General features: G+C 38.6%; 11 protein-coding genes across 11 annotated transcripts; 8 read left to right on the top strand and 3 right to left on the bottom strand.

Moving 5' to 3' along the window:
- Positions 1-32: 32 nt before the first annotated feature.
- On the top strand, positions 33-974 carry RHIMIDRAFT_287125 (V-snare-domain-containing protein; the record flags this gene model as incomplete). The annotated part of the gene is made up of 5 exons (XM_023613445.1): positions 33-93; positions 223-352; positions 417-555; positions 614-763; positions 816-974. 5 exons carry the CDS (start codon positions 33-35, stop codon positions 972-974), a joined length of 639 nt encoding a protein of 212 aa, XP_023468760.1.
- An 88-nt stretch (positions 975-1,062) lies between these two features.
- Positions 1,063-2,117, top strand: RHIMIDRAFT_199353 (Ribokinase-like protein; the record flags this gene model as incomplete). The annotated part of the gene is made up of 4 exons (XM_023606366.1): positions 1,063-1,277; positions 1,334-1,685; positions 1,730-1,827; positions 1,877-2,117. 4 exons carry the CDS (start codon positions 1,063-1,065, stop codon positions 2,115-2,117), a joined length of 906 nt encoding a protein of 301 aa, XP_023468759.1.
- Positions 1,832-3,055, bottom strand: RHIMIDRAFT_109366 (uncharacterized protein). The gene is made up of 2 exons (XM_023605217.1): positions 2,582-3,055; positions 1,832-2,518 (listed from the first exon to the last, which is right to left on the bottom strand). The coding sequence occupies exons 1-2, from the start codon at positions 2,965-2,967 to the stop codon at positions 2,173-2,175; spliced, it is 732 nt and encodes a 243-aa protein (XP_023468758.1). The 5' UTR covers positions 2,968-3,055; the 3' UTR covers positions 1,832-2,172.
- A 441-nt stretch (positions 3,056-3,496) lies between these two features.
- On the top strand, positions 3,497-5,435 carry RHIMIDRAFT_308076 (SAICAR synthase-like protein; the record flags this gene model as incomplete). The annotated part of the gene is made up of 6 exons (XM_023614554.1): positions 3,497-3,533; positions 3,863-4,034; positions 4,095-4,365; positions 4,447-4,857; positions 4,916-5,043; positions 5,103-5,435. 6 exons carry the CDS (start codon positions 3,497-3,499, stop codon positions 5,362-5,364), a joined length of 1,281 nt encoding a protein of 426 aa, XP_023468757.1. The 3' UTR covers positions 5,365-5,435.
- A 66-nt stretch (positions 5,436-5,501) lies between these two features.
- Positions 5,502-7,295, top strand: RHIMIDRAFT_199559 (FAD/NAD(P)-binding domain-containing protein; the record flags this gene model as incomplete). The annotated part of the gene is made up of 4 exons (XM_023606386.1): positions 5,502-5,639; positions 5,702-5,781; positions 5,844-6,459; positions 6,483-7,295. 4 exons carry the CDS (start codon positions 5,502-5,504, stop codon positions 7,293-7,295), a joined length of 1,647 nt encoding a protein of 548 aa, XP_023468756.1.
- Positions 7,296-7,311: 16 nt separating this feature from the next.
- Positions 7,312-9,078, bottom strand: RHIMIDRAFT_109343 (NAD-dependent methanol dehydrogenase). Its single transcript, XM_023605216.1, has 5 exons — positions 8,786-9,078; positions 8,670-8,733; positions 8,129-8,613; positions 7,723-8,053; positions 7,312-7,669 (listed from the first exon to the last, which is right to left on the bottom strand). The coding sequence occupies exons 1-5, from the start codon at positions 9,010-9,012 to the stop codon at positions 7,328-7,330; spliced, it is 1,449 nt and encodes a 482-aa protein (XP_023468755.1). The 5' UTR covers positions 9,013-9,078; the 3' UTR covers positions 7,312-7,327.
- A 60-nt stretch (positions 9,079-9,138) lies between these two features.
- Positions 9,139-12,970, bottom strand: RHIMIDRAFT_277004 (uncharacterized protein). Its single transcript, XM_023612667.1, has 12 exons — positions 12,513-12,970; positions 12,230-12,405; positions 12,054-12,156; positions 11,866-11,994; positions 11,704-11,800; positions 10,787-11,644; positions 10,561-10,733; positions 10,424-10,504; positions 10,223-10,351; positions 9,562-10,162; positions 9,395-9,508; positions 9,139-9,335 (listed from the first exon to the last, which is right to left on the bottom strand). The coding sequence occupies exons 1-12, from the start codon at positions 12,638-12,640 to the stop codon at positions 9,219-9,221; spliced, it is 2,706 nt and encodes a 901-aa protein (XP_023468754.1). The 5' UTR covers positions 12,641-12,970; the 3' UTR covers positions 9,139-9,218.
- A 1,125-nt stretch (positions 12,971-14,095) lies between these two features.
- Positions 14,096-16,906, top strand: RHIMIDRAFT_277000 (ArfGap-domain-containing protein). Its single transcript, XM_023612666.1, has 3 exons — positions 14,096-15,137; positions 15,183-15,739; positions 15,795-16,906. Exons 1-3 carry the CDS (start codon positions 14,122-14,124, stop codon positions 16,499-16,501), a joined length of 2,280 nt encoding a protein of 759 aa, XP_023468753.1. The 5' UTR covers positions 14,096-14,121; the 3' UTR covers positions 16,502-16,906.
- On the top strand, positions 16,907-19,147 carry RHIMIDRAFT_290623 (uncharacterized protein). The gene is made up of 3 exons (XM_023613751.1): positions 16,907-17,055; positions 17,107-17,819; positions 17,873-19,147. Exons 2-3 carry the CDS (start codon positions 17,108-17,110, stop codon positions 18,970-18,972), a joined length of 1,812 nt encoding a protein of 603 aa, XP_023468752.1. The 5' UTR covers positions 16,907-17,055; position 17,107; the 3' UTR covers positions 18,973-19,147.
- Positions 19,148-20,249: 1,102 nt separating this feature from the next.
- RHIMIDRAFT_290622 (Homocysteine S-methyltransferase) lies at positions 20,250-21,666 on the top strand. Its single transcript, XM_023613750.1, has 3 exons — positions 20,250-20,341; positions 20,409-20,458; positions 20,514-21,666. The coding sequence occupies exons 1-3, from the start codon at positions 20,263-20,265 to the stop codon at positions 21,336-21,338; spliced, it is 954 nt and encodes a 317-aa protein (XP_023468751.1). The 5' UTR covers positions 20,250-20,262; the 3' UTR covers positions 21,339-21,666.
- Positions 21,667-21,726: 60 nt separating this feature from the next.
- Positions 21,727-24,536, top strand: RHIMIDRAFT_213470 (sulfate permease). Its single transcript, XM_023607249.1, has 3 exons — positions 21,727-22,139; positions 22,201-22,299; positions 22,376-24,536. Exons 1-3 carry the CDS (start codon positions 21,926-21,928, stop codon positions 24,448-24,450), a joined length of 2,388 nt encoding a protein of 795 aa, XP_023468750.1. The 5' UTR covers positions 21,727-21,925; the 3' UTR covers positions 24,451-24,536.
- The last annotated feature ends 41 nt before the right edge of the window (positions 24,537-24,577 follow it).

Here is a 24,577-nt window from a genome sequence, read left to right as displayed (position 1 = left end):
TTTTCTTTCGTTCTTTTCTTTATATAAAAGAGATGAACTCACTCTACAATCATGCTCTAAAGCAGACACATGCACTTCAAAGAGACTTGGAAAGTAAATGTAGATATTTTAAAAATATTGTTCAGCCTTTATTGACACTCTTTTTGCTTTTGTTAAGAATTCAAGTCTGGCGAAGATACTTCAATAGGACTTCAAGGTATTTATATACAAACAGAAGAAAAGGGGCGAAACAAACCGTCAATATGTTAGGTCAAATATCTGCATCATTTAATACACTCCAAAGATCGATTGATGATTATGAAAACCTAGCAAAAAGAGAAATGGTTCCGCTTAAAAAGGAAACAGCTTTGACGTAAGGAAAGAGAGAGAGGGGAAGGTACTGAATAGGATAGGAGATCATAACGGATTCATGATAGACGAGTGAGCAAATTTAGACAGGATCTACAGGAAATGAGAACACAGTTTGAGTTTACAAAGAAACAACAGGAAAATCTAAAAAACGAGCAGAATAGAGATAGTTTATTAAGAAGACCTAACCGAGGACCATCAAATGCTGTAAGAAAAAGAGAGAAATAAAAAGAGAACAGACATAGTTAATTTATATATATCAAAGCCTGAACATCCATATCAACCATTATCCAGAGATGAATTTGCCTTACGTGAACAGGCATTTGTTAATAATACAGATTCTCAACTAGACGATTTTATTGAACAAGCACAAAACTTATTAGAAAACCTGACAGATCAACATAATATTTTAAAGGTAAAGACAAAAGCTATATTCAATAATGTAAGGTTTCTAACTTTAGAAATAGAAAACGCAAAAGAAAGTCCTGGATGTAGCAAATTATTTAGGACTATCTCAGAATGTAATACGATACATTGAAAGACGCTCAGCACAGGACAAATGGATATTTTATGGAGGAATGATCCTCACTGTTCTTATCATCTGGGCCATCATTCACTTTATTTAAATAAAAGAGAACATTAAAAGACCGTCAATAGCCACTTCATGTCACCCCAGACTCTTCTTTATGTGTTCCTTAACTCAGCTAAACTTAGATGGCAACTGATTCAAATATACTTTTAGTTGGGCAAGTCTATTTGGACACAATACTAACCGTTGACAATTTTCCAGAAGAAGATTCCAAGCTGAGAGCTACTGATGTACAGCAGAGAAGAGGAGGCAATTGCTTAAACACGGCTGAAGTCTTGTGTCAGTTTCCAAAGACAAATACCTTTCTTATGTCAGCTCTAGGACCAAAGGATACATGCGAGTAAGGTATATGAATTATAGCTGATATTGTATTTACTAATTGTGATAAGTATATAGTACATTGTTATCACAACTAGAAGCAAAAGGCATAACGACTTCAGCTTGCTTGTTTCGCAAAGAACCAACCCCCTCAAGCTATATCATACAATCAAAACAGACAGGCACACGCACAATCATTTCTGCAAATACTATTCAAGATATCACAAAGGACGAGTTTATTCAAAAGATAGAAACCATCAAGGCACGTTTTAGCTGGATTCATTTTGAAGGAAGAAATGTTGAAGAAGCTGCAGCTCAGATCGACTGGCTAGAGTCAATATCAAGTCATGAAGGCTGGAGATCTCGTTTGACGATTTCTGTAGAATTAGAAAAACCAGATAGACCATATATAGACATGCTTTTATCAAGGGTAAGATAGTATAGATTCGAATGTAGTACACTAATGTCTATCAGGGGGATGTCGTGTTTTTTTCAAAGCTGTATGCAGAGAAAAGAGGATATGATGATCCTTCTTGTTTCCTAAGAGACTATCAAACAAGATGTAAATCGAGGTAAGAGGGTTACATAGATTCAATATATATAAAAAAGTAATGTCATCAGTGCCATCTTGTTTTGTACGTGGGGAGCGAAAGGTGCTACCTGTTTACATCATCAAAACATATTTCATTCGCCAGCACTGCCGATTGAGCAAGTAGTAGACACAATAGGAGCAGGAGATACATTCATAGCGGGTATTATTTGTTACTTAAACCAAGGCTATGAACTAGATGTAGCCCTACAATGTGCGTGTCACTTAGCAAGCAAAAAAGTATCGCAGTATGGTTTTGAAAGGCTAGCATAAGTTCATATTTACATTCATATATCTAGTTGTTTTATTGTTATTATTATGATGATGATTATTCATGATAGCTGACTAAATGATAAACTAGCCCCTCTCTTGTCGCATAGTTCTTCATGCGTTTACAATTATCAATGATGCATTTATAAGGCTCTTCTCCTTGATGAGCCTCGACTAGATGATTGATGACATGCGTTTTTTTACTAAAACTCTTTTTGCATGAAGGACATACGGTTGCACTATATGTCTCATCCAATTTCTTTTGAAGTGCTGCTGATAATTCCCTCTTGTGTCGTTTGGTTGAAGTAGTAGTATTATTATTATTTCTTGTTGTCATTGACTTTGATTTAGTGGGCAAAGCAGCAGAAGTAGATTGATGACCAGCCTTGGAAACGAGTTGCTTACTGATGATAAATATGGGTGAAGATTAGTGACAGTAAATATATTTCTTTTTTTCTTTAAAATACCCTTTTTCAGGATTTAAGTTGACTTGATGACTTTTCTGAAGATGATATCTTAGACCAGCTTTAGAAGAATAGGCTTGATCACAATTATATGCGATACATTCATATACTTTTTCACCGTGATGGTTATCTTTAAAGTGTTCGTCCGCGTCACTTCGAGCAAGAGAGACATGAAGACAAGAGGGACAGACGAGAGGAGGATAGATTTTATCAATGAGTGCTGTCAACATTCCTTTGAAATCAGTCGAACGCTGTCTGCCTACAGTGTGCTGCGATTGAGATTGAACTGTAGACAAATGAGGTTTTGGATTATTAAGGGGAAGATTGTCTATAGTTATATATTGACTGAAATCAGAATCTGGATTTAAATCAGTGCGTCTTCGCTTCATTAGCAATTATGTTTCAATAAGTGACTAATACGTATATGCTTTATTAAATATTTGAATGCTTGCCCTACTGCTTGTTTGTATTTAAAAAACACTTACGTTCTTGGCTCAAAAAAAAAAAAAAAAAAAAAAAAAAAAAAGTAAAAGTCACTTAAAAGCCCACTTGTATAAAGAGAGAGAGAGATCCATATGTTTATGCAGATCCAAATTAAGAAGTAGGCTTCAATCTATAGTACACTTGTAGTCCCAGCCTTGCATCATGGTAGTGTTATCAGATTATGTGAATGATATTGAAATAAGAAGGATTGACATCATCCAAGGTACAAAATACATTCATAAAGATTTTCTTTACGTCGATCAGTGCCTGAAGTATATGATTTTCATCTAACCTATTTCAATATTTACCAACTACAAAAGTATTTTATTATTACTCCTTGTAATCAATCATGAACATACTAGAAATACATTGAAAACAGTGCCTTTTCTTTCAATCTAAAATAGATCAAATACAATAAGAAAGAATAAGTACGTCATGGTTATGTCCTGCAAAATAAAAAGAGCGATTAAATGTAAGCTGGTGTCGATTACAATAGAAAATTTTATCTCCCGATGTTGTCTTTATACAGCTCTTTCTTTCTCTTTCTCTCTCTCTCTTTTTTCTTTTTTTTTTTATATTTATAATTAATGCAAGTAGCAACCACCGCTGAGATCTATTCACCAGAGACAAGTCCAACTAAAAGAAAAGACAGTGGCTTTGTCATTGACAAACAGTCAGAAATACCCTCGGACAACACTCGACCATTGATACGCATCCTACCTCAAAACAATTCCAAGCTCAAATCACCTCAATCACCCAAAGGACACACCAAACGAAAGACTTATGCAGATGATTCTGAAGATGAGTTTCGTGTAACCATTGGTACAAAAGTAGCCGAAGGACACCCAAATTATCAATTGATGTATGATATGCTCACTGGCATTCGGATTGCGGTTGGAAGAGTTTCAGCCAAGATGCAGAGAAACCTAACACAAGATGACTTTAATGCGGCTCATAAACTTGCCTTTGATGCGTAAAAAAAAAATTCAAACACATACTTGTTCCTGATATGAACTTACTGAATTGTGAATAGGACGGGTAATGAATTAACACCAGGCGTAAAGTATGACTTCAAATTTAAAGACTATGCACCTTGGGTATTCAGGCACCTTCGAGAAAAGTTTCATATTGATGCAGCAGATTACCTAATGTCGTTGACCAATAAGTATATACTGAGTGAGATCGTATCACCTGGAAAGAGCGGGAGCTTCTTTTATTATTCAAGAGATTACCGATTCATTATAAAAACGATCCATCATTCCGAGCATAAATTCATGAGAAAGATACTGAAACAATATTACGAGGTATTTACTACAAACCAACGCATTTGAAAACAGGGGGCATTGAAAAGTGAAAGGAGAATACTTTCTTATTATTTATGATAGCATGTCTGTAATAATCCAAACACTTTACTATGTCGATTTTATGGTTTACACAGAATCAAATTACCAAGAGGAAGAAAGATTCACTTTGTGATCATGGGAAACGTACTTCCACCCAATAAGGACATTCATGCAACGTTTGATCTCAAGGGCTCAACGTTTGGTAGATTGACATCAGAAGAAGAAATCAAAAAGAACCCAAGAGCAGTATTAAAAGATCAAAATTGGGTCAAGAGAAATGAAAAAATGGAGCTCGGCGAAAGAAAGAGAGTGCTGTTCTTGACTCAGTTAGAGAGAGACGTTGATACCCTACGTAGGCTCAACATTATGGATTATAGTCTTTTAGTGGGCATACATGATATCAAAAAGGGAAACACGGAATGTATTAGAAACCAAAGCTTGCATATTGTTACAGTGAGTATATCAAAATATACGATCTCTCTGTAAGCCCTGTCTCAACATACTTCCCTAGCCCAAGGCTGACGAGAGAGAAAAACGATTGACTAAACGTACAAGGTCAGATGTGATGCGTAGAGCAAGAAGGAATACAAATACAGTTAGCCTTGAATCTGTTGAGCTGCCTTCTAGTCCATCCGAAGAGTAAGGACATGTAAAAATCTCCCCCCTCTCATGGTGCCCTAACTTGTTTCCTAAAATAGTCGAAAATGGTGTATATTTTATGCAGACGACGGTGGTTTCCAATCAAGTGATGAACAAGACAAGCCACTGGATAAGCTATACTATGTTGGAATCATTGATATCCTAACACCATACAACATTGCCAAAAAGGCTGAGCACATCTGGAAAAGTATCACACAAGACAAAACTGGCATCTCTGCTGTTCCTCCAGTCATTTATGGTAAACGATTCTTAAATTTTATGATACAAGCAGTTGGCTCTTCCTTGAAAAAGAAGGTGTAAGCATTGTAAATAAGCACTTTTTTCTGTATATAAAAAAATAAACAATGAAACAAAAAAAAACTTGGTCATACAACCCATATAAAAGCATCTGATTTTCATCTTGTTTTTCCTTCTTTTTCTTTATTCTTTATAAAAAGATGACGACTGAAAGAGTAGTATCCTTTCAAGAACTTGTGGACCTTATCCATAATGATGCTCAAGTAGCACTTGATCATCCTTTTATATTCAAGAAACCAATAAAGAATGTAGCCGTTATAGGCGCTGGTCCTTATGGGGTACAGTATATATATATATATATATATACTTGACAAAAAATACAAGACTTGAACTGTAATAGCTTTGTAGTGCTCGTCATTTAAGAGATGCCGGTTTGAATGTCAAGGTCTTTGAACGAAATAGCTCTGTTGGTGGTATTTGGTAAGGATTGCTAATTCAAACACAGATAAACGCCTAAACGGACGCACATCATCATCTTATAGGAAGTACTCGGACACGGCACCGCCCAAGCCAAAGATGCCCACAAGTCGTATAAGCTTGGACGATGGAAATACAGATGATGTACCCAAAGATGGAACCAAACGCACACGAATGTACGAAATCACACCCGAACTTCGTCAAAGGATCTTTAGAAAATGTCCACCTTCAGGTTGCTATCGTGACCTATTCACAAACATCCCTTCTCAGCATCTTGCTTATCCCGACTTTGCTTTCCCGGAAGGTACATCAGGATTAGTCACACACCAGGAGATGTTGGCTTATTTTGAACGATATGCGACCACGTTCAATTTGATGGAGTTAATAGATTTCGGCACAAGCGTTGACATAGCTGTCAAAACCGCTGATGATGAATGGGAGCTCGTGTTGTCAAAGTATGATGTTTATCCAAGTGGATTTGTCAAGGAAACAAAGTGGAGGGAAAAGTTTGATGCTGTGGTTGCCGCGTCAGGGGTCCATCAGGAACCCTATGTACCCGACATCAAGGACCTGACCGCCTTTAACAAAATGTGGCCCGTGAAAGTGGCCCATTCAAAACAATTTAGACGACCTGAAGATTTTAAGGATAAGGCAAGTAAGGGGTTTAAAATAAATATACTTGTGCCTGATAAAGTGCATTGTAGAACGTTTTGCTTATTGGTGTACGAGTTTCTGGTGTCGACATTGCTAGATCTCTGGAGGGCTTTGCCAAGTCAATCACTATGGCATTAAAAGGAGATTTTACAACGCCTTTTCCAGTGGAAAACATCATTCGTGCAAAGATACCCAAGTGTGTGGACGTTAAGTGTGAAGTAGCCTCGTTTTCGAATCCAGAGGGAGAAGTGGACGGTAGTATCACCTTCCAAGACGGAACGGTGCTGAATGATGTAGATCAGGTCATCTTTTGTACCGGATACACACATTCACTCGGCTACTTGGACGGCCTTATCATTCGAGAAGAAGAGTACCAGTCATCTGCAAAGCCAAAATTTATTGACGTGCCTCCTAGCCATGTCGTCCTTGGACGCAAGTATCCTCTTAATGCTTATCATGAAGTGTTTCTCATGTCGGATCCCACGCTTTGCTTTGTGGGTATGCCTCGTATGTTTAGTATCACACCTTACTTTGATACCCAAGCACAAGTCGTTGCTCGTGTATGGAGTGGAAATGCATGCATTCCGACCGCTGAGCTTATGTGTCAGCTAGCCGATAGCTTTAACCCTGGTCTGCCCCTGGACGACCTATATGCGTGTGACCGACGACGACGTGAAATTTATGTTGGCTGGCTAAACTATCAGGCAGAGAAACTAGGCAAGGCCGATTTACCTGAAATCAAAAACTTTGATGAGAGTTATGAAGAGGAAGGAGCGCGGTTGGCGAATGCATGGGGTGATTTATCAGAAGCCAACTTTCAAAATGTGAAACAAAGGTTGCTTAATGAACTAGAAACATGTTAATTACACAATAAATCAGTTCTTTTTATTTTCTCTTAATAATTCTTCATGGCGCCTTCAAAGATGGAAGCGAGTTGTTCACGAGCAGGCTCACGAGTGGGTGCGAGCTTAGTAACACGGTGTTGGGGTAAAGCACCTTCGACTAATTGAGGAATTAAGGAAGAATCATAACCAATGCCACTCAAACCATTGGGCACACCTAAATCTTCAAGGAAACGAGTCAACTTTTCAGCAAGAACCTCACCGGCCATGGATTCCTTGATCTTGGAAGGATCAGCACCAAAGGCAGCAGCAGCGTCAATATGTCTATCGGGACAAGCACTAGAAGTGAATCGGAATACGGAAGGTGCGGTCAACGCAACTGATACACCGTGAGGCTAAGGGAGAAGACATTCAATATAAAGTGTATCATTAAGTATGCAATACGTACCACAATGGGATGATCTACATTGTATCCGGGATGCTTGTAGTTCTTGTTGAGACCGCTGATGGGGTAACTGAGACCGTGACAGAGATGGACACCAGCGTTACCAAAACCAATGCCTGCAAAGGTGGCAGCCAACAGCATCTGGCTTTGGGCTTCAAAGTCCTCGGGGTCTTTAGTAGCACGTGGCAAGTATTCGACGACCATCTTCAGGGCATGCAAGGACCATACATCACTAATGGGGTTGGAGCCTTGATAAGCAGGTCTTTCAATAGGATCCTTAGGACGAGGAGAACGTTCGTTGTAAGGTAAAGCGGTATAGGATTCTAAAGCATGGCTAAAGAAAAAAAGAAAAAAAAAAAGAATTGAGCCATGTTTCCCACACTATTTTTTTTTTTGGCATTTTACTTACCACAGGACATCTAAACCACTAGAACAGTGGACCTGGGAAGGCATGCTACGAGTGTTGAGAGGGTCAACAATACCAAGAAGTGGCTTAAGAGCACGATGAGCAATACCGGTCTTGGTATGGAGAGGTTCATAATCAAAGATGGCAGTGCCTGTGGTTTCTGAACCGGTACCAGCCGTAGTAGGGACTGCAATCAAAGGGTTTAACTTCTTTCTGATGGGTAAACCTTTACCAATGGGAGCATTGACGAAATCCAAAAAGTCGGCTTCGGGGTGTGCGCTATATAAACTAGCAGCCTTGGTCGTGTCAATGACGGAACCACCACCCACAGCAACAAAGGCATCAGGGTCATGCTTACGAGCAAAGTCGATGGCTTGCTTAAAGCTAGTGTCAGTGGGCTCTACACGGCAAGTATCATAGACAACATAGTTGACTTTATGTTTTTCCAAAGACTCTACGACTGCCTTTAATGGGTGTAATTGGGCAATCTAAAATAAATCGACCGTGAGAAAATCACCTAAAAAAGATTTCCAATGTAACTTACTGTGCTATCCGTGTAAACTGCAACCTTTTTGGCCTTGAGATTGTTCAAATCCATACCAATTTCACTATGACAAGATATATGTATATACTCCTTTGATGAAATGATAGACTCCTTACCTTGTTACACCAGGGCCAAATCGAATGTTACTGGCTGCCATTTCAAATGCATAATCTGTTGTTTCAGCAGCACTAGCATATTGTCGTCCGTACTTGAGTAAGCTCGAAAAGGTACCAGCAGTAGCTGGAGTAGAGTGAGCATGAGAGTGACATGGGCAACTATTAGCGCCAGATTGAATGACTTTCAATAAGCGCGTAACATTGGAACGAGATGCTGCTGCTGCCATTTTAATAAGAAAAAACAAAAAGCTGTGAGAAAAAGAGAAAATCAATCATCTAAATTTATACTGATGGCCGTTCACCAACTCTAGGATGTATGTCGGACTTCAGACATATTTGGTCCACAACTAAACTTTGTGTTCTTTATCAGCGCTATTTGTTTGCTCTTTTTTATTTAAATCATATTAAACTTTATAGAATAAAACTGTATTGTCTATGAGTATGCTAGCTTGTTTGTATAAGCAAGCCATGAACCAGGTGGATATGTAGGTATTGTTTTACTACGAGTGGTGCGTCGAATAACTTCATTTTTACTTGAACTCGATTGATCCTATGATAAATTACACATGTTAAACAAAAAGATGGACTATAAAAATAAGGCTTCCTTACTGCCAATCTTTTCTTCATTCCTGTCACTATATTTTGATAACATTTTTCTAATTCACGCTTAAGTCGAAATTCACGAACACCCTTTGGATTTAACCACTTTAATAGCGCGTCCAACTATATTTACAGATGAGTGTTAATAAAAGCAAATATACAGTAATATCATGTACCTGTTCAGGTCTGTCATATACTTGCCACCAAGGTGGGATAGCAGTTGATTCACTTTGTCCATTAAGCACTTTTAATCTTTGTTCCATGTATTCAGATTCTTTAACAAATCCCTGCCCTTTCAGCAATTGACAAACAAATTTTACTCCTCCCCCACGCCCGCATGGCGGATCCGCTTTTCTATCTATAGACTCGACACAATCGCGCTCTTGAATGATGATTAAATCCGTGTCACTTGGACACTGCACAAACAATCGTCCTGAACCATGCACGAGCGTTCCACCGATATCGTCCAGGTAATAGTAACGATTATAAAACTTGTCTCGTCCAAGCGGTTTGATGCGGTGTGTGCTATACTTTCGGAGATCTCGTTCGACCTGCTCTTCCTTTTTATGCAGGATTCTTTCCTCTTCGTCCAATCGCTTACGAGTCTCATTACGCATCTTTTGTTCTTGATTTCTCACACGCGCTTCTTCACGTTGAAGATGGTGTAGCTTTAGACGCTTGGCTTCTCGTTCTTCACGTTCGGTTTGACGGCGCTTCATAGCTGCTTGTCTTGACTCATGTCGAGTAAGGTATTCCTGTTTGCGTTGAGCTTTTAATCTTTTTTTTTTAAAAAAAAAAGTTAAACAACAAGTAATATATAATTATTATTGTCATTACAATGCACTATCATCGTCATTATCGCTTGCTGTTGAATCATTATCTGAACCACTGCTTTCATCTGGTATATCCTTTGCTTGATTATTTTCTTCAGTCTGTTTATCATCCAACTCGCGTCTCTCAGCATGTCTTTAAAGTAAAATATTAGTCATCTATATAGTACATATCACCTCTTTCTTTTTCTCTTTTTCTCTTTTTTACATTCGCTTGCGCTCTCGGCTCAACTCTATCTTTTGCTTTCTCAATTCTGTCATCTGCTCCTGACATTCTTCCATATATTGCCTACAATAGAAAACGGTAAACTACAAGATATCAGTTATATCCATGTATACATTTACTTGATAACATAGGATTCATTAGCAACGCTGATCAAAAGTTCAAATATCTTAATCTTGTCTCGAAGACTCAAATTGGCGTAGGCATTTTCATGATCCTCAAGTGTAGATCCTGCAAAGGGCACGAGGAGTGACAAGATTCGGTCGATATCATCTAGCATCTCGAGTGGTGCAAGCTAATGACGATAAGCGCTTCTTTTTGATTTCACAAGACAAAAGTGTGTTATACCTGATTAATGAAGCCAATCAATATATTTTCCCATCCTTCACGTTCATCCTCTGTATCGACCGTGCCATGATCCCAGTCTCGGCTAATTTCTTCCACTTCAGAACTACCGCATCCTCTCTCCGGATTCTTCTCACGGTGTTTGGCTGGTGGTCGGAATCGCCAAATGTGGTTTTCGTCAATATCATCCTCGCTTGAAAACCGTCTCAGTGTCTCTTCGTAAGCAATCGAGGTTGCACTTCGAGAGATCTCATAGCCAGATCCATACAGTGACATCGCAGCTGCCATGGCTGTCGATCCGCTACCTTGACTCTCCTTCTTTAAGCGATCTCTTTGTTTGATAATGGCATTAAGAAGAGCAATATTGGCCTCTCGCATCAAGGTAGATGGCTGTTTGTGGTGAAGTGCACTTTCAAAATCGTCAAGAGAAAATGGTGATAGTTTCAAAGGATGTGCAAAGACGCTCAAAAATGACCAAGTCATTAAGAACGATCCATAGCAATCATCCGGAACAGTTGTCTTGTGTGTTGCTTCTGGATGAGGAGGCATATTACCTGTGGGGTTTTGTACATCAGTATTGGCTCCCTCGACCCCCGGTGTCATATCGGTGATCTTGCCGTAGCCACTAGGGTCTCGTCTGTAAGTTGGAATATTCAAGTCCTCCATAGGATACCGCAGAGTGAGTTCTGCTTTGTGCGAATCAATGGCTAATGATCGGTTGATTATCGAACCGTTGTTATGGTCAGTTGTGCTGCCTGTTGTAGGTCGCTTCTTTCGAGACTTTGCATAGGCAACGTTTCTGGCCTCGAATAGTTTCTCAGGCAATGTGGTGTCAATATCGAACTTTTCAGCAGTATCAGGCTAATGCAAGGCTCTTTTAAAATATCTGTACAAGGATCATTACTCGCTTTATTCCTTACTTTAATATTCCAAGGAGCACCTATGTACGTATCCTTGACTGCGTGTTCTTTGATATACTTTTTCAGCAAGTTTTTAGAAAAGGCAAACCTATCGCGTCTTTAAAAGAAAAGAGTTTAAACATCCAATGCCAAACATAATGTTCTTCTCCTCATGTTGCTTACTTGATTTTTTCTTTTGGCAAAACTTTGATCATATCTTCAATTCCGACCGAATCCTCGTCAATAAGCTGAACCTTATACTGTTCTTCCGTATCTTCATTCTTTATGACTTCTAATACCTGCCCATGATATCTGTGACAATATGCGTATTTAGTTGCAGATCAAATATGCTCATCGCTTTTCGCTCTTACGCAATATTATCGTCCCAAGTACATTGCACAAATTCACCTGGGACATATCGATTCACAAAGTGTTTATAAGTGTCATCAACGAGGGCGTCCAGACGAAGGGTTTCTATAAATATATTAAAAAAATGACGGGTTGAGTATGTGTATGGCGCGCGTATACTAGGGTGAAAGTGACTTACGGAATTGGATATGCAGTAGCACTTGTTTTTGGAGATCTAGAGATAATTTGTTTCCTGTACGCTCTTTTTCCTCTCTTTCGCTCTTTAATGCTTCCATGTACGTCAAGTTTTGTTTGCCGGTTGCTTCGCATTGCCAGATAGGCTTTTTATACAGTGACGTACGTTTCAAGTACTCCCTATAAAAAACGGTATGGAGTCAAGGATAATAATATGTATATATAATGTATATGCGCCTCACACAAGTGTGAGAGACGCTGTAAGTATATATAAAGAAAAAGGATACGAATAGTCTGTAAATATTTCTTGGGTTAAAGGTGAGTACCAAACCAAGGTCTCTTTGGATTCCTTCTTTGCTGGATCATATTTGGGTGTTTCAATAGGCGGTACTCGTTTGCGTTTAAGTAATGGCATGATCTAAAACAGGTTGGATAGATGGCGTCAGTTCAGTGAAAAGTGAGAAAGAAAGATTGAAAAGGGAAAATAACAGAAGAGAGGGTGTAAAAGTGGCTTGTCTGACTTTCTCTTTAGCTTGACTCCAAAAACTTTTCAGCTCCTACTCTTTTTTGCTGAGGGTTGACAAGGGAATAATTCAAGCAGATATATGTTTCAAGAAACTTGGCTTTTTGTGATTGAATCAATGTCTGTTGTCGTATGAGGTTTTATTCAATTTCGATACACAATAGCTTCTGTTTTTTGGATTTGATTCTTGATCCAAGTTGTAATACAAGAGCAAACCCCAAAAGAAAAAAAAAAAAAAAAAAAAAAGGAAACAAAAAAGTAAGCAGGCAAACAGAAGCAAGACAAGGCATCTTTGTACTTTTTTGAATATTACCATATTAGGAAATCATTTCTTGTGACTACAGTACGGTTTATTGAAAAGACGCATAATTGTTTGGGCGAATCTGCTTATTTTGATTTCCTATGTGTTGCTTTATGGACGGTCTAAACTTAATAAGATAGCATGGAAGTTCCTCCTTTCTTTGGAACAATAAAGATTTCAAGAGCATATATCATCATCTAACGTGGGAGACATCTTTCGTTGCTAAATGAATATACAATAATTGACCCAGATGTTTCTTTCGACTGATTGCTGAGGCCATAGGCTTTAAACTCGGCTACCTTCTTGAATATACTGGACTTGTTGTTCTTCTGCAAGGCAAGGTCGCTTAGGGCAAGAAAAAAAGAAAAAAAAGTCTAAACTGAAATGATTAATTTAAACCTAGTAATAGAAACACATTTTTTGAATGTTGACCATCAAGCTGAGCATGCGCTCCTTTAAAAACCAAGCCTTGGGTAGAATTTGCGAAATGATAGGCGCTTTGGATGAATCTTTCCTGGGACCTAGTAACGGGCATAATGTCTTCTTTACCCTCCAATAAGCAATCGTGCCAAGAAGATGAAGTATGTTACGCGTTTTACCTCATTACTGAGAATAACACATTTCTTGTCTCCTATTAATTCTTGCTCTTCTCTCAAACCAAAGCATATACTTTTCTTTTAATAAAAAGATAATATTAAAATTGACATTTGGGAGTAAAAGACATTGTAACCCTTATCATCAATTGAACATATTAATTCTATCCTTTAAGCAAGCGATTATTGACAGCTATTGTAAGAAGTAGTAATAATAGTCATCTAGTCACACACTGATGATAATCTTCAATGACGTGTCTATTTTTTCTTTGCTTATCGTCATACACTTTCATGTGGGTGTCTAGGTTGCACAGTTCCTGCCATACACACAATGAAAAAAATATAAAACCAAAAATAGAAAGGACTAACTCACACACACACACACTTTCTTTACTCTCCTCTTTTCTTTTTTTTTTTTATTATTTTATTGTTTCTTTCTTTCTTTTCTCTCTTTATATTATTAATAGTTAATTTACATAATGTCAAATGCCTCTGTTCAAACACCAATGTCGCCTTCTATATCCATCTACCAACCAAAGGCGTCTGCGAATATCTATTTAGAAGACGGTCCATTATTTAGAGCAACGATCAAGGAATATGAGGACCGTACTGTCTTTCTAAGGACAAACTTGAAGCACATCATCGCCGCAGCCACGCTATCATTTGAAGCCAAACAGAACTCATTGGAAAAGGAGAAAAAATTTATCGAGGCTGTGCGCCAAGCATCGTTTACGAAACCATTGTTTGATCATTACTTAAATCACGTCCTAAGCAGGTTACAAGAACAACAAGAAAGGCTTTACCTTTGTATGCAGACATTAGTGATAGATCCTTTAAAAAAGCTATATGAACTCGATGTTAAGATGGCGGATACGAAAAAGCGACAGTTTGAAGAGGCTAGTAAAGAATACTACTCTTATCTTTCCAAGTACCTAGGTAATAACAACAATAGCAGCAGTAGCAACAAGAATACAAATTTAAGCTTTCATAATGAACGAAAACGATCAAGCAATGAATTGGAACTGAGTATAAAGAAAAAGCAGTTTGATTTGGCTCGATTCAAGTACTATACATTCCTAACTGATCTCCATGGCGGTAAAAAGGAGCAAGAAGTACTTTACCATTTACTCCATCATTGCGAAAAGCAATATGCATTTTACCACGAAGTCTGCAAGACATTGGAAACACATAAGCAAGGTTTAGAAGATGTGGCTACTTATATTGCTGAAGCAAGTCGTGAACAAAAAATCATGAATCAAGAAAGAGACGAAAAGAGAAGACAGTTAGAGACCAGCTATGGAACAAGCATAAGCTCCCCAATTACGGAGGCACCAGAAATTACTCTTCACAAATTTGACGGTATACGAGATCTTCAACAAACAGACCAAGCATTTTTGAGTAACGTAGGACATAAGAAAGAGGGTTTCCTATTTACCTCATCCAAGCCCAGCAGACGAAGACATTCTCGTTCGTTCTCTGGTGATCACTGGCACAAGTAAGAAGAGAGAATGTAGAAAAGTTAATCTAATCTTGTTTATAGGCACTGGTGTGTTGTGAGCAGAGGGCAACTTCAGGAATATACCAACTGGAAGCACCAGCTTCAGACCCATAGCCAGCCTATTGTGCTAAAATTAGCAGCTGTACGAGAAGCACGCGAAACAGGTCGTCGCTTTTGTTTTGAAATCATTACACCTACTATCCGTAGAGTATACCAGGCAACATCAAGTGAGGAGCTTTCGAGCTGGATAGCCACAATTAATAATGCGATCAGTGGGTCATTGAATGGTACTAGCAGCTGTGCTGTCTTTTCCAGTCCTAGCTTGGGCTCCTCAATTGACTGGCCTGGTGAAAAATCAATCAGTAAAGCATTAGATAGTATCGCCAAGACAAGGCCCAAGAGACCACGTAGACATCGTCGACAGATCCAAAAGGGACTTTACGTTGAGAGCCCTACGCATGATGCCAAAGACGCTTCATCGAGTGGATCATGGCTACTGAGCCAACTGTATCAGGATCCATCAAATATGCTCTGTGCCGACTGTTCAGCTAAAAATCCAAACTGGTGTTCGCTTAATCTTGGTATTCTTTTGTGTATTGGTAAAGAAGACAAATGGCGCTTATGTACATGCCTTATGCTTACAGTTTTGTTTAGATTGTTCCGGTGTTCACAGAAGCTTAGGAACGCATATATCCAAGGTTCGTTCGTTTGTTCTTGATTCTGATTCAATAACAGCTGAGGCTGGACAGCTCTTAAAATCCATTGGTAATTCAAGGTTTAACGAAATGTGGGAATCAAGGCTACAACAGGAAAAGGTAACTAAGCCAACTGCATCCGATACAAGAGAAGTCAAGGCGAAATATATCCGTGAAAAGTATGCGAATAAGCGATTCTTACGATTGACGGATGATGACTCATCTCGAGTCCTACTTCAAGCCATTTTGGAGAATGACATGGCAAGGGCTCTGTATGCTATTGGTATTGGTTCCGATATGAATCAACCCTTTCCGCTGAGGGACAAGGAAGTGATCCAGTCATTTATTCCAAAGGAGATAGAATTTGATCTAGTCGTAAGGTATCCACTGGTACTTGCCATGATCAAGTGCTGCTCTCCCGAAGATGGTGTAAATAGTATGTCAACACATGATGATAGTATAGATAGTGAGAGTGACTGTGAACATTATTTCCCTATGGCCGAACTTTTATTACTGAACGGATGTGATATACAAATCAGGGATAAAGAGACAGGTCGTGTATTGGCTGATATGATAGCGGACAGTCAAGCTGTGAGTGATGAAGGCATTGAATATCTAAATGTAAAGAATAATTTACGTGGAAATTCACTCATCAAAAGGGCTTAAAATAATTGTCATACGTTTTCTGCATAATTTTTTCTATTTTATTTCTCCATTCCATGGTTCTGTGTTACAAGTGAAATAGTAAAAAGTTGCAATTTGCATTAAAGATGTCCCAAAGTCTCATTCAGTGGCACCAATAAAATCAACTACTTTTTACAATAGACAAAAGTGACACTTTTTTTATTTATGAAAAACAAGTATAGTTGACAAGGAGTGAATTTAAATTCCGAATAGCATCACTTTTCGCCTTCTTACTTTCTACCCAATCAACCCCTGCTGCGTCCTTTTTCCTCGGGAATAGAAACTTGCCAAAAACCATTCATTTTTACGTTGCGGATAATTATTTACGCTGTGTGTGTGTGTGTGTACTTTCGACAGTTCTCAAGGGATTTTCTTTTTCTTTTTTTTCCTTTTTCTTTTTCTTTCTCGTTATTTCCCTTTCGGTATCCTTTCCCTACTTCTTCTTTACCTTCTTTTCAACAAAAAAGCAAGAAGAACAATAAAGTGTGAGTAAAGACAAGGATAATAAAAAGTTACAATAAAAAGAGAGAGAGAGTGTAAATAGCAGAATGTCCTCTAAAGATATGAATACTGAAATATATAGACAGGATGACAGAGACATTTTATGGATATATTGAAACAACGCAAGATGTATTACTCATATTTGAAGGATGCAGAAGAGGCTTATTACCTAGAATATGTAGAAGATTACAGGAAAAGGAAAGACGTATGATAAGATCAGGCTCAGTCTTCGTCTTTGACGAGAGAGAATCAGGTATAATATCATTTAACATCGACAGGGGTTTAAAAAGGGCAGAACTCAGCATTTATATAGGAATCAAACGATGGACGGATGGTCTGGTTTGGAGCCCATCACGTATCCTTGGTAACTTTTTGATCTATCGTGAGCTTGATAAAAGAATACCAGGAGACAAGAAATTGACATCAATCACCAATGAGTCAAGGCAACGTAGCTTCAGTGCAGATCAAACAGCTGGCATCCTTGGTGTCTCAACAGACCGCAATAGAGAGCGTCGACTTGTCGGCAGTCTTTCAGATTCTTATCGTTTTCGTAAAGATGGTCTCATAAAAAAGACAATGTCCATCATCGTCAACGGTGTTACTCAACACTTGGTGTCTTATTACCATCCTCAGGATATCATATCAAATAAGTTACGCACTCCCTCTTCCGTTCCAGAATTGGCAAGTCTGGAAATTTCTCCAGATTTACTAGTCAAACAAAACTTTAGAGTTCCACCCATGGTTGAGCCTTCTTCTTTTGATCACTCTGAAAATGCATTTATAAACTCTAGCTCTTATGGTAAAGATGACAACAACAACAACACAATGTCAGTCGCTTACGGTTTTCTTTAGATGAAAGACGTGCACATTCTTTTCGTAGCATGTCATTAGGCTCGCTTCATAATACAAACAGCAACAGCAGTAACAACATGCTGGGTACACCGGGTAATCCATCAACACCCTCTTTACTATATACCCCATCGCTTGCCACAAATGCGGCTGCGGGAAGAATGAATGTGAATAACAGTAATAACAAATTACCCAACAATGCATTGCCTTCGTCTTATTATACGAATCCACTCTACAGCAACACAGCAGGATTCTCACCACTACCTTCTCCTTCAAGCATTACGTCTTCCCCTATGCTATCGCCTGTGCATCAATCATTCCCACATCCCAGACATTATTCTATTTCATCTGCTTCATCTGGCCCTATTCAACGTTTTGCTGCTCGTAATAGTTTCGATCTCATGTCTGGAATCCAAACCGATAGACAACAGCAACCATCACCATCGCAACAACAACAGCAACAACAACATCATCCTCATCCAACATCACAGCAGCAGCAACAACAACAACAGCCATCTTCATCACAGCAGCAATCTATCCACCCCCATATGCTTCCGGATATGTTTTTATCTGGAGATACACACATTAAAGCAGAAAATGACACTAGTGTAAATGCAGGCAGTGAAGCTGTAGGGATATCAACACCAGCTACGGGTGCTAGTGGGTTCTCATCTAGTCCAAACATAGGACAGCTTTTGAATCCCATTCATCCCCTAAATACGACCATCAAACAGAATGACCCGTCCATGACAAATGCACAGCTGTTTCAGTCGATGAATATAAGTAGTCCATCTAAATATCAAGATTTTTCTTTACCTAGTACAACAGCCGCTACCCCAAGTGGGACACCTCATTTTGACAGTTTTAGCAATAACAATAATAATCATTATTATGAACAACAGCAACAACAGCAGCAACAGCAACAAACAGTGACTGACTCAGATCATCATTACCACCATCACCAAGAACAACAAGATACCCATTCCTCAAATAATCTTGTCCCACTCTTTCGAAACGGAATGGTTCTACCAAACACAAATTCTTCTTCAATGTATGATGAAAGTGCATCGGACCTCGGAATAGAACCATTAATGTTGAAATAACCCCCCTCCCCTTTTATTGTGATTTATGTTTTTTTTTTTGTTCATATTACACTCAATCAAACAAAACTACATGTATTTTGCTTTCCTTTTTTCTTTTCTGTTGTAATTAATTGTATAAAAAAAAGACTTTTTTAATTAAAGAATCACGTATTCTGGTTTGATTCCACATTTGGCGTAACATGACATGTCTTTTGTACTCTGTCATGCGTTGAGAATATGTAAACGTTTTCAATCATCATCTCCTTTAACTTTTGAATGTCAAATCAATGTTTATTTGTTTACACATTTCCTCATCGTCATCCTTGTTAAAAGTCAACTCTTTCTCCGCTCATTTTGAAGTGAGCCCATGATTTTAGAGCGGTCACTTGTCAAGAAATTTTTTTTTTTCAACTGTCATTTAATAAGGCTGCTCTCTCTTTTTCTTTTTTCTTTTTTTTTTTTCATTCACTGTATTCATAAAAGGTAATGTTATAGTAAAGGAAGGAATTATTGTTATCCATGATGAATGCTTTGCCGCCCCAGGCGTAAAAAGTATTGACGATAAACCATGCAAGCTTACCCTTTATCTGACAATAACAATAATTCTTTATTTTTTTTTCTTGAGGGTGTTTTTATTAACTTTATATATATTTTATAGGGGACACTTACAAAGACTATAATATCTTTGGACAGAGAGGTTTCCTTTTCTGATTATGGTAAGTTTTTATAACAAGATAGTTATGATTTGTTTGACATGATGAGCAAAAAACATTCCATGCTAACACGGACACATGATGACCGAGAGCGTGTTTATTTCATATCCTGATACCATAAGCAATCATATCATAACTATCTAAACTCATTTAGAATTTAATCTAACTTCTTTACCCTAGGTTTAAAACTGGTTTTGTTTTTCTTGTTTTTTACTTAAATAAAACTTTTATTAAAAAAATGTTCTTTGTGTCTTTGCCTTATTTTTTCTCGAGTATAAAAACTCTTTCTGAGTCATGATCACTTTAGATTTTTTTTTTTGGCACGATTACAGCATTTTAACCTAAAATGACTGTTACAAATTTTTTCCAAAAGATATACACGGAGATCACGCGTGTAGCTTGAGTCATTTTGAAAGTTTTTTGGGAAAAATGCGTCAATAAAGAAATTGATTCAAGATAAATACACTGAAACTCATAATACATCTATGTGTTCAGAAAAATAGTTACTTTGTTAGGAATTCAAACGGAGTTTGAGTTATTTAGGTGCGTGTGTGTGTCCTTTTTCTGTATGTCAGTGTAAGCACTCTTTTTCTTTGCAATGTCATTTCAGTATCCCTTAATTCTCGACGGCGGTTTTGCAACAGAACTTGAAAGAACGTTTAACAAAGACTTGTCAGGTAAACAGAACTTTTTTCTATTTTGGCCTAGCGTAATACAAGTGTCAACGTGACCTTTTTAATAAAGGTAAACTGTGGTCAGCCAAGTGTTTAGAGGATGACCCAGATGCAGTTAAAGTAAGTAAAAGAGAAATGAAGAGAGTTTCTTGTTTTGCATAGTGACGACAAATAGTCTGTTCATAAAGCATATTATGAAGCTGGGTCAAATATTGCTACAACTTGCAGCTATCAAGCATCGATTGAAGGGTTCTCTCAGGCGGGCTATACTCGTGATCATGCAATCGAGCTAATGCATAAAAGCATATCTTTAGCTTGTGAAGCTAGAAAAGAATTTATTCAGGAACATCCTGAAAATACGAGCCCAAAGTTAGTTGCCTTATCTATAGGTTGCTATGGAGCCATACTCGCGAATGGTGCCGAGTATACAGGCAACTATGGAGATACAAGCGTGGATCAACTGGTTCAATTTCACAAAGAACGTCTGTCTGTGTTCCTTCAATCCAAGGAAAGTAAAGTGGATTTTATTTTGTTTGAAACCATACCTTCGGCATTAGAAGCCCGTGCTATTGCAAGCATAGTGTCCGATTTTGATTCATTGCCACCTGTGGCGGTTTCTTTCCAATGCCGATCTGATCATGACATTGCTGATGGTACACCGCTTCAAGATGTACTTGCGCTGTTTGATACAATCGATCATGTGTTTGCTACAGGAATCAACTGCACGAAACCACAGTTTATTGAGTCACTTATTGACATCATCGTAAAGCATAACAAGGCACAAAATAGTCAAAAGGTGCTCTTGCTTTACCCAGACGGTGGAGAAGTGTGGGACGCTGTAGCCAGAACGTGGGATGCCTCCTGCAAACTACCTGAGGATAAATTTGGCTATTTAATGGCAAAATGTGTGGAAGAATATGGTCCACGTGTGATTGTAGGCGGATGTTGTGGAACTGGTTTTACTCACATCAGAAATTTAAAGTCGCACTTACATAAATAAATTCAACACTTGTTGATACAAACAAATTGGAAACAATGAAAAGGATGGCAGTTCTTCACATTATTGATCATATTACCAAACTAGGACTTTTTAAGTCAATCCAAGGGGGTTGTCACACGCAAAAGAAATAAGAAGGTGTTGATGTCATATCTAGGGCAAACGATCATTTCTATGCCTGGTAGTCGTTTCAGCCAAGATCAACATTGCTCCTTTTTTTTTTTTTGAAAAGGTTAATGTATTTTAATATCAACTTGCTAATGTTGAGCTATTTTTTCATGTAAATCAACGGCAAAAAGCATGACATAAAGAGTTAAAAAAAAAGGCACAGTTTTAGAAATACAGGATGTATCATGGGAACTGTGCATTTACCCGAATTGTTCAGGTTTGCCTTGTGTCAATAATTAATTTTACTGTCCTTTTTTGAATCTTATCATTCCAATTGTCATTCATTGTCTGGGTTAAAAAAGATTATAATTATTGCACTATTATCAGTTTTTTTAAACTCTCTGGTATATAATAAGCCTCCTCTCATTCATTCTTTTTCTTTTCTACTTTTTCATTGGAACCAAGCAAGTTTCTCAGTCACCATGGCAATACTATACGCCGATACTCCACCGCCAAACTACTTGAATCAGTTTAAGGATCAAGTCAAGCGATTGCCTCATCAAGCTAGATCTTACTTTAGGTCTATGTTTCCTATCGTCGATTGGTTACCGCACTACAACTGGATTTGGCTTTCTGGCGATCTAACGGCCGCTGTCACGGTTGGCACATTGGTTATCCCTCAAAGTTTAGCTTATGGTAAAAAATGGCTACCTCTCTTTGTTTTTTGACATGTCTCGGATTAACCAACTGAAATTAGCCAAGATTGCTAATCTCCCACCGGTCTATGGACTATATACTAGTTTTATAGGCGTTATCTCATATCCCTTATTTGGAACTTCAAAGGACATTAGTATTGGTAAATTTTTAGAAAAAGTCAAAAAATAATATATGCAGAAAATTTAATAATTCTGGTCTAATTCATTGTTTCACAGGCACAAGTGCTATCATGTCTTTACTTGTGGGGCAAATCATTACCAAATTTGTTACCACTTCACAGTACCTGTCAGGTGAATGGACAATGACGGATGCTGTTACTACGCTTGCCTTGTTTTCTGGTTTCATCACGATGCTCATCGGTCTATTGCGTCTTGGTCCTTTGTTTTACTTTATTTGTCAGCCCGCGATTGCTGGGTTTATGGCCGGAAGTGGCTTAACGATCGTGATCAACCAGTTTAGTAAAATATTTGGTGTTTCCGGAATCAATACCTCCGAAGCCCCTTATCTAGTCTTTGGCAAAACCTTGATCAACCTTAACCACTCTACGATTGATGCTGCATTTGGCCTTACATCCTTGCTCTACCTTTACGTCGTCAAGTATCTCGCCCAACATCTCATGCGTCGCTACCCACGCCACGGTCGCTTGATCTTCTTTTTTAACACAAGCAGAAGTATTGTCGTCTTGGTCTTTAGTACACTCATTTGCTTCATGATCAACCGTTTTGGTCATTTCGAAAAGAGTCCCTTCCAGATCATCGGAAACGTTCCTGCAGGATTTGGCCATATTGGCACACCTACCATCAAACCAAGTCTCGTTGGCTTCTTTGGTTCGGACTTGATCGGTATCGTGGTCCTTCTTATCATGGAACACGGCGCAATCGCGTCCAGTCTAGGCAAGATCACGGATTACAAGGTTGATATGAGTCAAGAAGTGTTTACCATTGGTATTGCCAACATCTTTGGTTCATTCTTTGGCGCTTATCCTGGTACAGGCGCATTCTCACGTACGGCTGTCATGTCCAAGTCAGGCACGCGTACACCTCTTACAAGTTTCTTTGTCGGTATTATCGTTGTCCTATCCATCTACGTCTTCACACCTGCATTTACATACATCCCCAACGCCTCATTGGCTGCCATCATTGCACACGCTGTGTCAGATTTGATCTCTGGACCCACCGTCTGGAAAAAATTTTGGGACGTACATCCCACCGAACTCTTAATCTTTGCTTGTGCTTACATCATCTCACTCTTCACTCGTATTGACATCAGTGTTTACGTTCCTGTTGTTCTTTCCCTTGTAGTACAGATCTACAGAACAACTCGGCCCCAGTACGCGTTCTTGGGAAGCCTCGATGACGATATACCTGTCGAAAAGCAGGATGAGGAAGCCTCGATCGAAAAGCCCCTCCTGTACCCCATGAATCATCCTGTGCTCAAGCCTTACTTGCATCCAGTTGACCCATCTGTCATTTGCTTCCAACCTCAAGAAAACATTGTTTTCCAAAACGCTTCTTTCATCTTTGAAAAACTCATTGACATGGTCAAGAAGACCACACGACAAGGCAAACCCCTCGCAGAAAAAATTGGAGATAGACCATGGAATAATGCTGCATCTCCTGGCAAGGAACAAGAAAGGCCCTTGCTAAAGTCTATCGTACTCGACTTGTCGGGCGTGCATCAGATGGATTTCACTGGCATGGAGACTCTCATGGATACTGCCGTTGCTGTGGAGAGATATGTAGGCTCTCGTGTCTGTTGGTATATCGTCCCTGGCCTCTCTTCTCATGTTCGCAAATGTCTGTTATTTGCTGGCTTTGGTACACAAAGAAGAGATGCAGTAACTCCTGGAAAGTTCTTGTCTGATCTGTCTTTCAAGAACTGGCACCCAGATGGTACCAAGGGCTGCTGTATGAAGGCACATCTGGAGGAGAAGGGTAAAGGTCGTGAAGAAGTCGTCGAGATTGAACAAGTGAATGAGAAACTGAAAAAGAAAGATCGTATTATTGGTTTAAAGATCATGAGCAAGTATCAAGAAGATGCCAGTTCTACCGACATTGTTTTACCCAGCAAGATGGATGAGTATGGTAAACCATGGTGTGATTGCTCTCTCAGCGCTGCCGACCTAGACAAGGTGTCAGTTGTTCAAGATAGATTTCCTTACTTTTTTGGTTCTCTTCACGATGCTATTAAGGCATCCGTAAGACAAAGGACTGAACAAGATCAAGACGTAGATAAAATAAGTGTCATCTCTGACAAGGGATTAGGATCCTCATCATCTTCCAGTGATTGATCTGTACATATACACACCCATTTATATATATATATATTGCTAGTTTCTTTGTATTTTTTTTTTTTTTACAAGGATTTATATTTAAATACCTAATAAATAGTTATAATGTAGATTATTTGATGGTATT

Source organism: Rhizopus microsporus (genome assembly GCF_002708625.1).
Source record: "Rhizopus microsporus ATCC 52813 unplaced genomic scaffold scaffold_4, whole genome shotgun sequence".
In the NCBI taxonomy this organism is placed as follows: Eukaryota; Fungi; Mucoromycota; class Mucoromycetes; order Mucorales; family Rhizopodaceae; genus Rhizopus; species Rhizopus microsporus.
The sequence above is the reverse complement of the archived record's forward strand: the minus strand, read 5'-3'. Positions and strand labels throughout refer to the sequence as shown.